Raw genomic sequence first — 15,803 nt, 5'->3', positions numbered from 1 at the left:
ATCCCCATATGGGACAGCTGCATATTCCTGCATTGCAGGGGGTTGGACTAGATGATCCTTAGCATCCCTTCCAACTCCACAATTCTATGATTCTATGTCTTACATTGCTGTGTAGTGACATTCCTGGCAAAATATTTAATCTAAATTATTTTCTTGAGTCCCCTATCATATGTTCCTAGAAGTTCAACTTCACTTTCAAAGTTTCCAGACTGTTTTCTGAATCTAAGATTTGATCTGTCTGTCATTGTTGGATTAGTCTTAGATTTTAACATTATCAAGAATCTGGTAGCTGTTAGGTTTGGACATTGCTTGAAGAATAAAAATTTAATAATATTTTGTAGCTACTTCGCCCCTAAGACATCTCATGATTAGCAGCTTGAATGTTATTTGGATTTGAGCACAACTAGAATAAAGATATACAAAACTTCTAGGGCAGAATTTAACAAAGTTTTATTTTTAACCCTCCCCCCCCCCCGGAGAGTTTCACACTTTCTTCATATAGAAACTTGTTTGTATTTCTATTTCTATCTGGTGACTATTGATATTCTTGTGAAACTTTACACTAACCTGAGGCACGGTTCTATGTTAAAAGGAAAATAAGAGCATCTAGAAAATATTTGACTAGTATGCATCTGTCTTTGTGGAAGAATCTTGCATTTGGAAAGTAATACAACAAATCAGGATGAATTGGAGTTCACAGGAAACAGTAAATTAAAGCATGAACTTGCATAAGGGTATTTATCTCTGTCTCAGTAAAACCCACACTAAATGTTAAAGAGAAAAGCTGCATTAATTACTCAAGAGGGATTCAAAGCTCAGCAGTTTACTAGGCTTGAAGGATTTATTGAAAAGCAGGGGTTCTCATGTGTAACTGTGGGCAATAAACCTATTTAATTAAAGGCTTAATCTTTTAGCTGCTGTTCTCTGCTATTTATTCCTATAAAAAAGCTTCATCTCTATAGTAGTGCTTGATTGCATGCCCCACCTTTCAGGTTTGCATTTGTTGTTCATTCTCCCATGAATACGTGTGTTAAAGGGGAGGAGGGGGATGACCTTTGACCTGCCAAACTTATTAGCATAGGCCTTCCAGTCCCAGCAACCAAGGGTTCATTGTGAAGCACGTCATCAATCCTGGCATCAAATCAGCAAAAAATGTATGATATTGACACTGATGTTGCAAGAAGGGATCTCTCATGAGGGGTGAGGAGGCAAACTGTTCCAACCCAACTCTCAACCCTTGAGATATGTTACAACCTTTAGAAGACCTCTGAAGGCAGCCCTGTATCGGGAAGTGCTTAATATTTAATGCTTTTAATGCTTAATTATGCTTTTGTATATGGTGGAAGCTGCCTATACAACCCCATCAGATGCGTGGGGTACAAATAATCAAATGTTTGTTGTTGCAAGGCCAGTGAGACGGTTTGAGCGTATTACACCAATCCTGGTCGACTGCACTGGCTCCCAATTATTTTCCGGGCCCAATTCAAAGTGCTGGTTTTGACCTATAAAGCCTTAAAGTGCTCAGGACCATTATACCTCAAGGACCGCCTCTTTCCATATGAACCCACCTCCTCCAAGAGAGACCCAGAGGGTGGCAACACGAGAACGGGCCTTTTCGGCTGTGGCTCCCCGTCTATGGAATGCTCTCCCCAGGGAGGTTGGCCTGGAGCCTTCATTATACACCTCTTTAACCAGGCCTTTGGTTTATTTGATTGACAGCCTATGCCCTTTTAAAATATGTTTGGGGGGGTTGTTGGGGGGTTGTTGTTTTTATGATTCTATGATTCTATTTTGATTATGTACCTTGTGGTTTTATATTCTGAGACCAGCAGGTATAGGGCGGTATATAAATTATAATAAGAATAAGAACAGGACCTTGGCTGTGAGAAGTGATATTATTTCCCTTCCCATTTACGGTACTTTTAACTTCACTTCTCTTGGATCTTCTTCAATTAATGGTAGAAGCATTGTGTCATAGGAGGGGAGCCATAACTCTGCATTGGCAGAACATCAGAACAGCCTGCTAGATCAGGCTAATGGCCCATCTAGGCCAGCATCCTGTTCTCACAGTGGCCAACCAAACACTTGTGAAAAACTGCAAGGAGGATTCAAGCCCAACAGCACTCTCCTCTCTTGTGGTTTCCAGCAGCTGGCATTCAGAAACATTATTGCCTCTGACTGTGAAGGCAGAGCATAGCCATCATGGCTAGTAGCTACTGATAGCTTTGTCCTCCGTGAATTTATCTTTTAAAGCCATTTAATTGGGTGACCATCACTACCTCTTGTTGTGTAAATTCAATAGCAGATTAACTATGCAGTATGTGAAGAAGTACTTTCTTCTGTCCCAAATCTTCCAATATTCAGCTTTATTGAATGTACACAAGTTCTAGTGCTATGCAAGAAGAAAAACTTTTCTTCTTCCTTCTCCATACCATACATAATTCATAAACACCTATCATGTAACCTCTTATTTGCCTTTTCTCTGGGCTGAAGAGCCCAAAATCCTCCCATGTTTCCTCACAGGGAGTTGTTATCCCTTTATCATTTTGTTACCCTGTTCTGAACATTTTCCAACTACAATATTGTTTTTGGGATGAGGTGACTGCAACTGTACAAAGTATTCCAAATTCAATTCTTTTCTTAACTCCAGCGTGGAATTTGCCTTTTTCACAGCTGCTGCACACTGGGTCAGCATCTTTGTTGAGCTATCTACTTTTACTCCAAGGTCTCATTCCTGGTCAGTCACTGGCAGTTCAGATTATTTTGTTTGTGCAATTATGATCCCCCCCGCCATTACATACATCACTTTACACTTGTTTACATTGAATTTACACTGAATTCCATTTTACTGCCCATTTGGTCAGTTTGGATATGTCCTTTCGGAGCTCTTCACAATCACTTTTTGTTTTATTGAACAATTTAGTATCATCAGCAAACATAACCACCTCACTACTCATTCCCCGTTCCACTAGTTGAAGAACCTGTGTCAGCAGTGCTAGGAGCCACTGCCACTGAGAAAGACCTTGGGTTGACTGCTTCTATTGCCTGACTGATTATCTGTGATTGTGCTTCTTTTGTCCTAGGTCAGTGCGCACCGAGAAGACAGTGTCAGCCTCAGTGGCAGTCATTCGGGATTGTCCAGTGCCCTTTCTGCTCAGAATTCTGAACTAAACCACAAAGCACAAGAAAGCTACAGAGGTAAGAAAAGTACAGAGGTAAGATGAATTCCAGCTGGATTTTTCCTAACCCAGGACTCTGGGTGACTAGTCCATCTAAGCATCCTATGGAGTCTAATCTACAAACTTGCCTGTATTTAATTGTCTCTTCATGAATGAGAAATATACTGTAGCTGGAGGAATCTTTGTGATATGCAGTAAAATTCTTCATGTAAACCCCACTGATTCCTCTCCCTAAAAACTTGTGTTTGGGTTGCTGTTTGTTGTGATCCCAGGCATGCTTTGGCAATCTTTGTATACCTGTCTTAAACAGTGATGGGAAACATTTTTGTCCCGGTAAGCCAGATCTTGTATCTTCTCCCCACTCCACCTGTGCAGGCCATCTTGGACAAGTAGACAGGACCTGTCAAAGCATAACCCTTGTGCAGAGTTTACTAAGCACCCAACAATCAGCTGGTTGCTTCAGAATTGCTGCACAAGGTGCTTTGCAAACCCTCTAGTCCAGAGCTTTCCAAACTTTTCATGTTGGTGACACTTTTTAGATATGTTTCATTTCGCTCACAGTGATTCAGTTTTAGTAGCAAACCGGAGGTTAAACTAACCCCTTATAAGAGCATTCACCTCACATTGCAGCCGACACACTAACAGGTCAGACACACAGTTTGGAAAGCTCTGCTCTAGTTGGTGTTTGGGCAGTGCTGAGCTCAATAAGTACTTTGCACATACTTCTCAATCAGTAATAAGCCCAACAACCAGCTGATTGTGGGATGCCTCTTTTAACCCCACCGTTACCTGCTCCACACCTGACATCCTATATGATATCAGGTGTAGGGCACATGGGAATGGCTTGGCCAAAATGACCTTGGGGGCCAAATGGGGAGTTTAGTTAGGCTAAGTTTGATGTGCATGCTGGAAGTTCCCCACTTCTGCTTAAGTGCGCGCGCGCACACACACACACACACGGCCATGTGGATGCAAGTTAGTAAATTAATGTAGCATTCCCCATAATAGTTGTCTGTCTTTCATTCCAAACTGCATGTGTCAGCCTATCTATTAAATTTTTAAAGAAGGGGATTAAATCTGCACAACCACTTTTGGAGATAGTTTTCCACCTGCAGAAGTGGTTCCCTATAAACTGAAATGGACTTGTGTAGACTTCCTGTTCTTAAAAATGATGTTTATACAGTAACAAGCTGAACTGATATCCCAGCCTTGGCAGAACACACCCATTCATAGCAGGTACCTTTAAGAGCACTTTCAATTCTCAGCTGAAACAAGCTAAGGCATGAGAAGTTTTGCTGGCCTGAATGGATGGATTCCCTCCTTTTTCCCTTTAGATCACACAGTAAAATGAGCAGTACCACAGATGGCTTCTTTGAGTAGGTCTTATGCACAGAGGGGGTAGAATGCGTCATTTTCTGGACTAGTTGGAACTTACAGCCACAGTGCACAAGGACTGCCCATTCTGGTCCCTGATTTATTCATATGGTGTTTGCCAACAATTCTCCAAATGGTCTCTTAAAATAATATTTCTTTGAATGGCATCTTATAAATCCAAAGCACAGTGATTTGGGTTGTGGGTCCTGAAAAGAACGATAGTCTGTGTGCTTGGTCAACACCAAGAGTCGTTACTCTTACAGCTAATAAGATCTCTGCTTGTTCCCTACCCTACCCGCTGCCCCATATCATGTAAATACTGAATAATTTCTTACCCTTTGCCTTTCAACCTGCAGTAATCATTTATTAGGTACATCACAAAAATGTTTTATTCTCTCAACATTTCTCATAGACAGTAGGGCACTATGGAGAGGTTATATCCCCTCAAGGATCACTTAATATGAGTCTGCTGCAGGAGGCGGTGCATATGGACCTGTGCCATGTATTTCAGGTTCTCAAGAGTAGGGATATGGGGAAATGAGAACCATTCATGTTGCACTGAAAAGGGTTTGGGATGAGAGCCACACTTAGTTCCACTTGAGACGTGCCCATGATGCTAGCAGGGCAAGGCGACTGGAATCTGGGAAAGTTCCTACCTCCCCCTCCCAAAGCAATTTGCTTTTGTCTTTGCAAGGAGAATTATTATTGCCCAGGGCTTTACATGATCACTTATTTGAAGCCAAAACAGGGGCAAGCCAGAAGTATCCAGCAGAGTTCCTAGAGGCTCTTTTTCTCACTTCAGAATTGTTGTGAACTGGTCCTGGTCTTTAGTGACACTTGCTGAAATAAGCACGGTCTTAAATTTCTTCTGTTCTGGAATGGACCTCTAATTTATTGTAGACAGCAATTACATTTCAAAGATTTTCTGGAATTGTGAGAGACTCTTAACTAAAAGCTGCAAGTTTTGGGGGTTTTTTTATCAAGAAAAAAGTCTAATGGGTGGCATGTTGAGCAGCCAATAAAAGCATCAGTGTTGGAGTTCAAGTGAAAAAGCAAACTGTTTGTATCTATTATATTAAATTGCATCATCTTCCCCACAAAACACAAATGCACCCAACCCATCAAGTAGCTATTTCAGACCGCTAATGGACTCAACATTAGAGCCTCCCACATTGTCACCTTGAAACACTTATGTTTAGTTTGGAGCAAAAGAAGGGAGGCGTTTCTAATACTACCTTATGACCTTCCTCCTGAGCTTAGTTCCTTTTTCAACATTTTCCTATGTCTTCTCTATCTGGGTGGGAGCCACTTGCTACCCATTTTCTTAGCCAGGTTGTCTTTGGACAAAAATAAGGGAGGTGGTGGTCTTCTTATTGCCAGTTACACTTTGTTGTGTTTGCATGCAGTGCTGTCATCTGGGTTGCCGAACCACTCAGTGGCATTAGGTCCGGCTGAGATCAAGTCAGAGCACAAGGAGAAAGATGAAAACACACATGAACCTGCCTCCTCTGATGATATGAAATCTGATGATGAGTCCTCCCAAAAGGATATCAAAATCTCATCAAGAGGAAGAACAAGGTATAGCAGCCCACTCCTCAGAGGTCAGGTTCTCTGTCAGTACCCTCTGCCTGGGGTGAGAAAAACTCTTAGAGTGATTTGGGGGGCATAATCAAAAAGAGCATATATGATTTCAGGTGTCAGTTCAGTGTACAAATAACGGAAAGTTCAATATGGAAGTTTTCTTTCAGTGTCTTCTAAGGCTCAGTAGTTCATGCAAACTGTTATTGACCCCTCAGAATAAGGTCCACTATTTCTGGTAACACCACAAAGGATGACAGGCACCACACATGGAGAAGTGGGCAGCTTTTCAAGTCAGGAGTGAGTTGCCAGGTGTAGGTATTTTTTGCTCTTCCTGATAAGCTGTCATTCTTAAGTAAGCCCTGAGTCTTTGTTGTGTATACCTTCCATCCTGAACTGTTCATGTGAGCTTCGTGAACCTCTGAAAGATCTGCTTCTGGTTTGGAGGGAATGACTAGTAAGGCAAAAAGAAGGATCACTTCAGCAAATTCACCTTGGCGGCAGTAATTTCTCTTGTTAATTACTTTGGGGTGAACTTGCTCACAACATGCTTGCATAAACTAAAAGCCAGGTTGCTCACAGATCTCAACTCTGGCAACATTTTTGGAACACTGTCTTCAGGTTGCCATAACCTCACTGCAGGCTACACTATTCATGCAAATGTTCTACTTGTGTGAGAGACAGGTTGGCCAAAAGTGCAAAAGCGGGGTGGGGGTGGGGTTAGAGTGAGAAATTAGGGCTCATTGTTCTGGTTTGCAGAGGCCAATTCCTTGCATGGAAGACACTTGAAAAGGAGGAATGCAGGCAGCAGTAAAAAGTTCTGTGATATGATATGAACAGGGATGATTGCCAGGGTGCTTACTCCAGGCACTTTACCTGCCTGTGTTTCAACAGCAGCACTAATGAAGATGAGGACTTAAATCCGGAACAAAAGCTGGAGCGGGAGCGAGAGAGGCGGATGGCCAACAACGCTCGTGAGCGCTTGCGGGTCCGAGATATTAACGAAGCATTCAAAGAGCTGGGCCGGATGTGTCAGCTTCATCTGAAGAGTGAGAAACCTCAGACCAAGCTGCTTATTCTTCACCAGGCTGTGGCAGTCATCCTCAGTCTCGAGCAGCAAGTCAGAGGTGAGCTTGGCTGGGCACAGTGTGTGTCTCTTCTTTCCTTCTTTGTCCCAGTTTTTGTGTTGCCTTCTTCATCCAAGTTTGAATGTCATTCCTTAAGCCATGTTCTAATTTGCATTGTGTAACAAATTTGCATTTGTTGTGTATAAACTTAGGATGGCCAGACCTAACCCTTTTTGAGTTCCAGCATATTTAGTGGGAGAACTGAGCATGTATAACTTTTAAGAGTTCCATTTTTCAGTAAGATGCAACATAAACCTGGGAACGCACTCAGATTTTATTGCTTTTTAACAAAAGGGCCCAGGCTACTGTATCTGCTTCTCCCCCAAACCCCACCCCGTCCCCCAGAAATATCACAGAGGCAAGAAAATGCCCATGTATCACATACTGCTTAATATTGTTGTAAACCGCTTAGAGATTTCTTTAACAATGAAGTGGTATATAATTTTTTTAAATAAATAAATCACAGTTCAGCACAGGCATCTGGACCCTCTGGGGTTGGCCTGGTGCTGCTTGGGGCAGAGCGCAGTAACTTTAAGCCAAGGCCAGCAGCCCCCTGCCTCAGTTCCCCTTCTCTATAAGCAGGCGGTAGCATTTTATCAGTTATGATTGGGGCTCTTTTTCAGGAAAAGGGGGGTAAAGTGCCATGCGGGGGGAGCATGTATTTTCTTCTCCATTAGTGTTATACTATTTATGTGCTGTGTGTTTTGTATAATTGTTTTGCTTTTATAATTCAATTTATGTTTACCATAAAGTCTTTGTAGGTCCATTTGTGATTTTTTTGGTTTGTGTACCTCATTCTTCCTTCAAAGTGTGTGCTAGGGCTTCACAGTTACTTCATGCAGTCACTCTGTGGTGATTTTCTGTCTGGGCTTATTTCATTGTTACTGCAGGCATGATATCAGTAAACGTAAGTTAACATAAGGTCAGTTGTTATTCCCAGGCAGGAGTAGCTGGCAAAACAGGGTGGAGCACCATTGCTGACCTGGCTGCCCAATGCAGAGGTCACTGCTGGTAACCGGGGCGGGGGGGTGGCGGCGAGGTGCAGAACATGGCCCCGGGATTATCTGATTGGCTCTGCAGCTATACCCCCACAACACCGACCTCCCTGCTCCCTTAGCTCCTGGCAGCAACCTCCATGCTGGGAAGGCAGGTGAGCAGCACTCTTGTGCCAGCCACCACCGTTCCCATGATGCAGGCAGGCAATTTTAGATGTTGATCTACTTGCCCAAGGCAGGCTAGGAGCTTCATGACTGAACTGAGAATTTAAGCTTCCTCTCTCAGGTCCAAGTCCTCCCTAACCTCTGGGTGTTTGGCTATATCTACAAATCGAAATACTAAAGCTGAATAAAGAAAGCAAAGGATAGATGCAACTGAAAATACATTGATAATCTTCACTAATGATCATGAATTCAGCTTGTGTGGTGTTTGCAGTGCGGGTTCATAGGAGGAGGATCCACTGCGTGCCTGGAGCTCTGTGCAAGGAAGGGCTGTCCCCTTGTCTTCCGTGTCAGGAATGTTCCTGCTGAGCTCTGTGTGCACACCAATGCCCTGAGTGCTTTAAATCCTAACCATAGGCGATAATTTTTTATTTAAATTACATTCTGTCAAGTCCATTTATCATAATCCTTATGGGGTTTGCCTGACTTTGAGGGGGCACCAGCTGCCACTGGAAGCAGAGTTAACCCTTAGCAACAAATCCATATCCATGTCAACCTTGAAAAGTCCTCTCTTGAGGTTGGGTTATAAAATAAGCACAGTTCTTTATAATCACATTCTCCTGTCGAACTGGAGCGACTGTTGACCTCTCGTATGCAACTCCTTTTATATCTGTGTCAAAGAAATGATGAAACGGACATCAGAGCCACACCATCTCCCACTAAAGAGGATGTGTTTCTCCCTCCCTTGTTTATTTCTCCTTGTGGGCCGCCTGGACACAGCTGTGTTTTGTATTGTGCTTTCTCATCTGATGCATTTCCAGGGTGTACATATAAATGTCTTCGAGATGCAGAAGGTGTCAACATTAATATCTGCTCAGTGGTCTAAATCACCAAGTGACATCTCATCTGTTCTGTTGCTTATGCCAGCAACTTGGGCCTCATTTTGTATTCTTTTTTTCTGTTACGTTGTAAGAAAACAAGGATGAGAGTGTTTATCTTGGAAGTGACGGAATTAACAGCTGAACATGGAAATGGAATATTCAATAGCAGTATTTATATCAATGGCTTAGATCAGGCTTCCCCAACCTGGTGCCCTCCAGATGAACCACACAGCTGTGCTGGTTGGGATTTATGGAAGTTGTAGTCTCAAACATATTTGAGGGCACAAAGTTGAGGATGGCCGACTTGAATGAACAGGTGAATGGAATCCTTAGCAGATTTGTACATGAGAAATGAAACTGGGAGGAATCAGTAATATCTCAGAAAACAGGAATCGCCTAGCCTATCAGCTAAGATCAAGTGTAGAAAACAGTCCTGATCTTGACAAAATGGAAATCTGAGCCAAAACTAACAAAATGAAATTCAACAGAACCAAATGCAAACTTCTGCATTTAGACAAAAATCAATAAAATACACAGATATATAGATTGGAGAATATCTTGACACTGGTACAGTGGTACCTTGGGTTACATACACTTCAGGTTACATACGCTTCAGGTTACACACTCCACTAAGCCAGAAATAGTGCTTCAGGTTAAGAGCTTTGCTTCAGGATAAGAACAGAAATCGGGCTCTGGCGGTGTGGCGGCAGCAGGAGGCCCCATTAGCTAAAGTGGTGCTTCAGGTTAAGAACAGTTTCAGGTTAAGAACGGACCTCAGGAACGAATTAAGTACTTAACCCGAGGTATAACCCGAACGAATTAAGTACTTAACCACTGTATATCTGAAAGGGTTATTGAGGTTTTAATCAATCACAAGCTGCACATGAGTCACTAGTGTGATACAGATGCAAAAAAAGCTAATGTGAATTTAAGCTTCATTAGCAAAACTATATAATATATAATCAAAATTAAAACAACAACCCAGTAACACGTCACAATGTCTCCATTGTGTTTTGGAGTATCTTATGAAAAATGTTTAACATGGTGTTGTTTGTTTTATTAAATACTGTTTTAAAAGTTTTTAGTTGTGACTTGTACTGCCTCAGGGACCAGCTGAAACCATATTTGGGGTATAAATGTGAAAAACAGTAAATCAACATGGTCCTTCTGTTTTGCACCATGAGTTTCCACACCAGAATCAGATGCCACTAGAAATGTGCAGAGCTTCTGTGGAAACTTCCCAGGCTATCTCTGAACTCTTGGTGGACTGCTGGTTCTCTATCTGGTTGGGGCTGAGTACAGCAAAGAAACAGATTTTTTATTTTTGAAACTGTTGTTTTGTGCAAAATTGGTGAATCATAAAACAATGTATTTCAAATGCCATTATACAAGCTGCCTTGCAATGCCTTGGCTCAGAAAGATGGCATATCTAGATTAAAATAAATAAACATCTGTAAGAACTATCTGTGGAGTTCAGCATGCTTGATAATGCCAGGTAGATAGATCTTTGGTTTGCTTCCATATTGAGAACTAGTCACCAATCAAAACCATGCCTTTCATGCATTAACAGAGGTGGTGTTTTTTATGTTACTCTTAGAGAGGAACCTAAACCCAAAAGCAGCCTGCCTTAAGAGAAGGGAAGAAGAAAAAGTTTCTGCCGTATCGGCAGAGCCACCAGCATCACATCCAGGAAGCCACCCTGGACTTAGTGAAACTACCAACCCTATGGGTCATATGTAAACACCAGCCAGGTAAGTGAAACATTGCACATCTGTGTGAGTTAAAGAAAGCTCTTTTGAATATCTAGAATTGAAATTTGGGTGTAGGACACAGGACATAGTTAAAGTATGAAAATGATTTGACTACTCTTTGTGCTTGTTTTAAATATTGCCATGAGACCCAGATCTAGTTGTTGTTTTCAAATGCTATAAAGTCCTTTACCATTTTACCACATCTAATATAGTTTTGTTAAAATGAATAGCAATACTCAACAAAAACCTTTAGGACTTGCCATTACTAAAAATCTACTGAGAGCTCACCTTAAGAAGCACCGGATCTTCAGCCTGTGTAGGTGTTTGCGTAAGTCACTTGTACCACTTTTTAGCCGGGAGAGATGAGAGACGCAACTAAAAACAATCACAAAAGAACCAATTTTGTGGAAGAAACATCCAAGTGAGCTCCCCGATTGGCCCTCATGACTTGATGTAGCTGTTTTGTTATTATGGCATCCTTCACTTTCCCCCTTGCTACATCAGTTTTGCACAAAAGTAGCTGAGTGCCAAGCATTTTGTCACCTGGCTCTTTTGTGCTACTGTAAAACTCATTGTGAGGATTAACCACAAAGTATGTATATATTGTGAAGACAGAACAGTTTTGAAGAGGGTAGACCAAGGCTAAAATTCTGTCCATGCAAACTAGACTGATTGCTTAGTATAGGAATGGTCTCTGTTGTGTGCCTGTCTTGGTTACAGCAGGTGGTCCATCCAGTTTTGAGGGGGTCATCTGCAAATAGACCAGTAGCTGGTAATGCAAATGGGCTCTTGGGCATATTTTCTCCATGAGCTTGTCATGACAGAGAGATTCTTTTGAGTAGAGTATTTTCCTTTGCACAGTTAATAATAATATTAATAATAATAATAATAATAATAATAATAATAATAATATTTTATTTATACCCCGCCCTCCCCAGCCAAGGCCGGGCTCAGAGTGGCTTACAAGCAATAATAAAAACAAGATGAATGATTACAACTTAAAAACAAAAATAAAATACAACATTAAAATAATGGAACATTAAAATATTAAAATGTAGGAAAAGAAAAAAGAAAGAGAGGGAAGGAGGGAATCAAATTGGCTCCAAGCCAAAGGCCAGGTGGAACAACTCTGTCTTACAGGCCCTGCGGAAAGAAATCAGATCCTGCAGGGCCCTGGTCTCGTGAGGCAGGGCGTTCCACCAGGCCGGAGCCAGTGTTGAAAAGGCCCTGGCTCTGGTTGAGGCCAATCTAACTTCCTTAGGGCCCGGGACCACTAGAGTGTTGTTATTTATGGACCTTGAGGCTCTCCGTGGGGCATACCGGGAGAGGCGGTCCCGTAGGTACGAGGGTCCTAGGCCGTGAAGGGCTTTAAAGGTCAAAAGCAGCACCTTAAATCTGACCCTGTACTCCACCGGGAGCCAGTGCAGCTTGAAAAGCACTGGGTGAATATGCTCCCATGGCAGAGACCCCGTGAGGAGCCTCGCTGCAGCATTCTGTACCCGCTGGAGTTTCTGGGACAGCTTCAAGGGCAGCCCCGCGTAGAGCGAATTACAGTAGTCAAGCCTGGAGATGACCGTCGCATGGATCACTGTGGCCAGGTCGGTATAAGTATAAGTTGATGCTTTGGTGCTGACTTTGCTCTACCTCCACACAAAATGGAAGGAAGTCAAGCCATTTCAAGTCCTACTTGATCTATTGGCTAGTGCAATAGACCAATTTCTATGCGGGGCAGATCCACACTATACATTTAAAGCACATTCAGTGCACTTTCAAAGCACATGACTTCCCCCCCAAATCATGGGAGCTGTTCACAGGATTTGGGGGGGGGGGCTAAATGTGTGTTGGATATGGTTTTAATGTTTAGTGTAGATCTGCCTCTAGTTTCTTGGCTGGGGCCATTGGGCCTCAGTGCTATGGGATAAACTGCTTCAAGAGAAACAGAATCTGATCTTCCACATAAAACTGGATGCTGTCCTACATGGCTTGCTGGGGCTGGCTGGTGTTTCGGCCAGCTGCAGATCAGCCAGGCTTTGCTGGTGAAAATAGTAACTATTAGTAGATTTAGCAGACATTCATGGTGCCACCATCCTTTGCTAATATTTTCTATGATTTTCACACCAGAATTCCAGAATCATGGGGAGGAAACCTAGAAGGTGACCTGCTTTTCTTCACAAGGACACAGACTCAAAATTGAACAAAGACACATCTGATAGGAGACACAAGAAACCCAAACGCAATTATATGGTTAAAGTAACTGGTGACCAACTGCGTCAGTGTGATGATGCCAACAGCATCTCCTCCTGATAGAATTTCAGCACCAGAAATATTCTGTGCTTCTCCTCCTCCTCCTCCTCCTCCTTGTCCTCTTGCAAGCAGCATGCCGCTCCAGCACAATCAGAGACTCTTTGATTCCTCCACTCGCCGTGGAAGTTGCCTTGTGCCTAAACTGAATTGACAAATGCATTGTAACTACAAATTGTTATTTATTTGTAATGGAACTGTGAAGGTCTACATATGAAGGGAAATGTTAAGCTGTTCGAAGCTGATGGGAGTTCAGCTGAGAGGTTGGTGTTAAGAGAGCAAAACTACAAAAACTTCTAACCCTTCACATTCCCAGCATACTTGTGAATGTCTTAAAAGAAAGAAGGGACAAGGGCTTCTGTCATTCTTCCCATTCCTTTGGCTGTTTGGTGCATGTTTTCCTTAGTATGTCTTTTTATTTTTAAATGCTTGCCAGCCCTCTCAGGCACAGTTCCTTATTGCAAAGGTGTTCCTGTTCCAAGTGCAAGGCATGAACCATACTATGGTCACAGCATTCTTGGAATGAAAAGAAGTGATGTACTATTGATTTCTCAAACCCTTTAGACAGTTGGGGTTCCTAGTATAACTTACAATGTGTAAATTGGGGGGGGACAACCAACTTAGAACTGCTTTGTTTTCTAAGCAGTAAGTATAAGTAAATGGTTGTAAGCATAAAATATATTAAAATGCAAAGGAGACTTACTTACCTGTTGTAAAGTCTGGTGAGCAGTCCGATCTGAAGTTTGTTGTGGCAGGAGTAGGGTGAGTGGATCTGACCACTGGGATACAAGAGCAACAGCCAGTCTGTCCTTACACTTTAGCTTAAAAATTATCATCTAGTTTACCTGCAGAGAAGGTTGGGATGGGATCCTATCAACTTCTTGCCATACGTCTTTGTCCTAGAAAATAAGCTGCAACAGCAATCTCAGAATATGCTGCAGCTTGACCTGAGTGGTCCTTAAGTCTTCCCTTCTTGCTCCCTCTTTTGGGGATATCCCAGCTCTTTTGAACTTCCATAAAAGCTGTCTTCCACTGTAGCACCCCAGAGTGTGGCAGAGAGGAAGGGACAATCAAAACACAACTTTCCTAACTCTCTTCCTGGCTGCCATCTGCTTGTACTCACTAAAGAAATAGATCAACTAGCCATCTGAATAATCTCACCACATTTGAAAGAACAAAAATGTTGCTACAACAGGCTTAAGAATTTTAGATCACGTCTTAGATGGTTCCTAGAAAATCAACTGGTTTGTGAAGTGACTGACTGGATTATTTATCAGTTCTCCAGTAACACCTGACCCAACTTCTGTGGCCTTGTTCTTCATTTCAGTGCTTCTTGTCTCAATGAACTTCTGCTTATGATGACATGTGAAAGTGCTCACCTGCCGCTGCCTGACCTTTTTCCTTCCAAGCTTGTTGTCTCTTGGCTGTATTAGAATTTGTGGTATGCCCAGAAGCTTTCCTTCATAAAATAGAAAGAGAGAGAGAAAAAGAAAACATTTGGCTTATTTTTCACTGTAGCTAGTCTTTTATACAATAATCTTGTAAGAAAGTGTCTTGAATTCTAAATATTACTCTTTCTAGATTTTTGAAATCAAAAAAGTTTTCAGTAAAAAAAATTTCTTACTTTATTTTACTATATTAGGTAGTAAAAAATGTAGGGTTATTTACCGTAATCTGTCCATTAATACCATAAATTTACAATAGCATTGTAAGAGCATAGTAGGGTTCTAGCATACTGTGTAGTACCTTATGGAGTATTGTAAGAGCTACTTGTCCGAGATGAATTGCTTCTCATCTTGTTACCCGGTTTCCATTGTTGGTTTATTGAAAATTTGTACCCTGTGTCAAATTTCAGGATGTTACTGATAAACTTTTTCAACCAGCAGAAAGAAGTTCAACATTTTTTCTGTCAAATGTAACAGAAAACACTATGTATATAACATTTATGTAGCAATAAATGTGCCATCTTTTTTTTAAAAAAAAGCCTTTGTAAATCAGTTATTTTAACACTTTTCTTATGCTGTTGTGTGTTTGATTTATAAGAAAGAAAGAAAGAAAGAAAGAAAGAAAGAAAGAAAGAAAGAAAGAAAGAAAAAGAAAGAAATTGGTCTTACCCTGAATTTTTCTGTTTACTGGGAATGATTGATAACATTCCTCAAAGGGACATGCCTCCTCCTGGGAGGAACAGGCAGGGGCCACTGAAGCTTTTTGCCTCCTCCCCAGGGGCAGACGTTATGCCTCACATCAGATTGCCTAGCAGAACGGACAACTTGACCCCACACCAACATTTCAACTTTAACTCTGCCATTGACTGAAACCTAGCAGTTGAGAAACTGTACTGAACAGCAAAAGAGAAACCAGCGCTAAACAGAGAAGCATAAAAAGGGCTTATCCACAGCAAAGTAGAACAGATACCCCCCCAATGAATGGAACATACACTGACAGGCAAAACTCC

The 15,803-nt window shown here is 41.9% G+C and overlaps 1 protein-coding gene across 8 annotated transcripts in view; it reads left to right on the top strand.

Annotated features, from left to right (window-relative positions):
• The window catches only part of TCF12 (transcription factor 12), a 140,044-nt gene extending 125,202 nt beyond the window's left edge, over positions 1 to 14,842 (top strand). For all 8 annotated transcript variants that reach the window (XM_053365392.1, XM_053365391.1, XM_053365390.1 and 5 more), the window contains 5 exons: positions 3,084 to 3,198; positions 5,960 to 6,131; positions 7,026 to 7,258; positions 10,894 to 11,047; positions 13,169 to 14,842. In XM_053365392.1, the coding sequence (XP_053221367.1) occupies positions 3,084 to 3,198; positions 5,960 to 6,131; positions 7,026 to 7,258; positions 10,894 to 11,036 (663 nt within the window). In that variant the 3' untranslated portion in view covers positions 11,037 to 11,047; positions 13,169 to 14,842. The remainder of the gene's footprint in view (positions 1 to 3,083; positions 3,199 to 5,959; positions 6,132 to 7,025; positions 7,259 to 10,893; positions 11,048 to 13,168) is intronic.
• Positions 14,843 to 15,803: the final 961 nt, after the last annotated feature.

Source organism: Podarcis raffonei, chromosome 14, assembly GCF_027172205.1.
Source record: "Podarcis raffonei isolate rPodRaf1 chromosome 14, rPodRaf1.pri, whole genome shotgun sequence".
Classification (NCBI taxonomy): Eukaryota; Metazoa; Chordata; class Lepidosauria; order Squamata; family Lacertidae; genus Podarcis; species Podarcis raffonei.
Note: the sequence above shows the minus strand (reverse complement) of the source record. Positions and strands in the feature narration are given on the sequence as shown.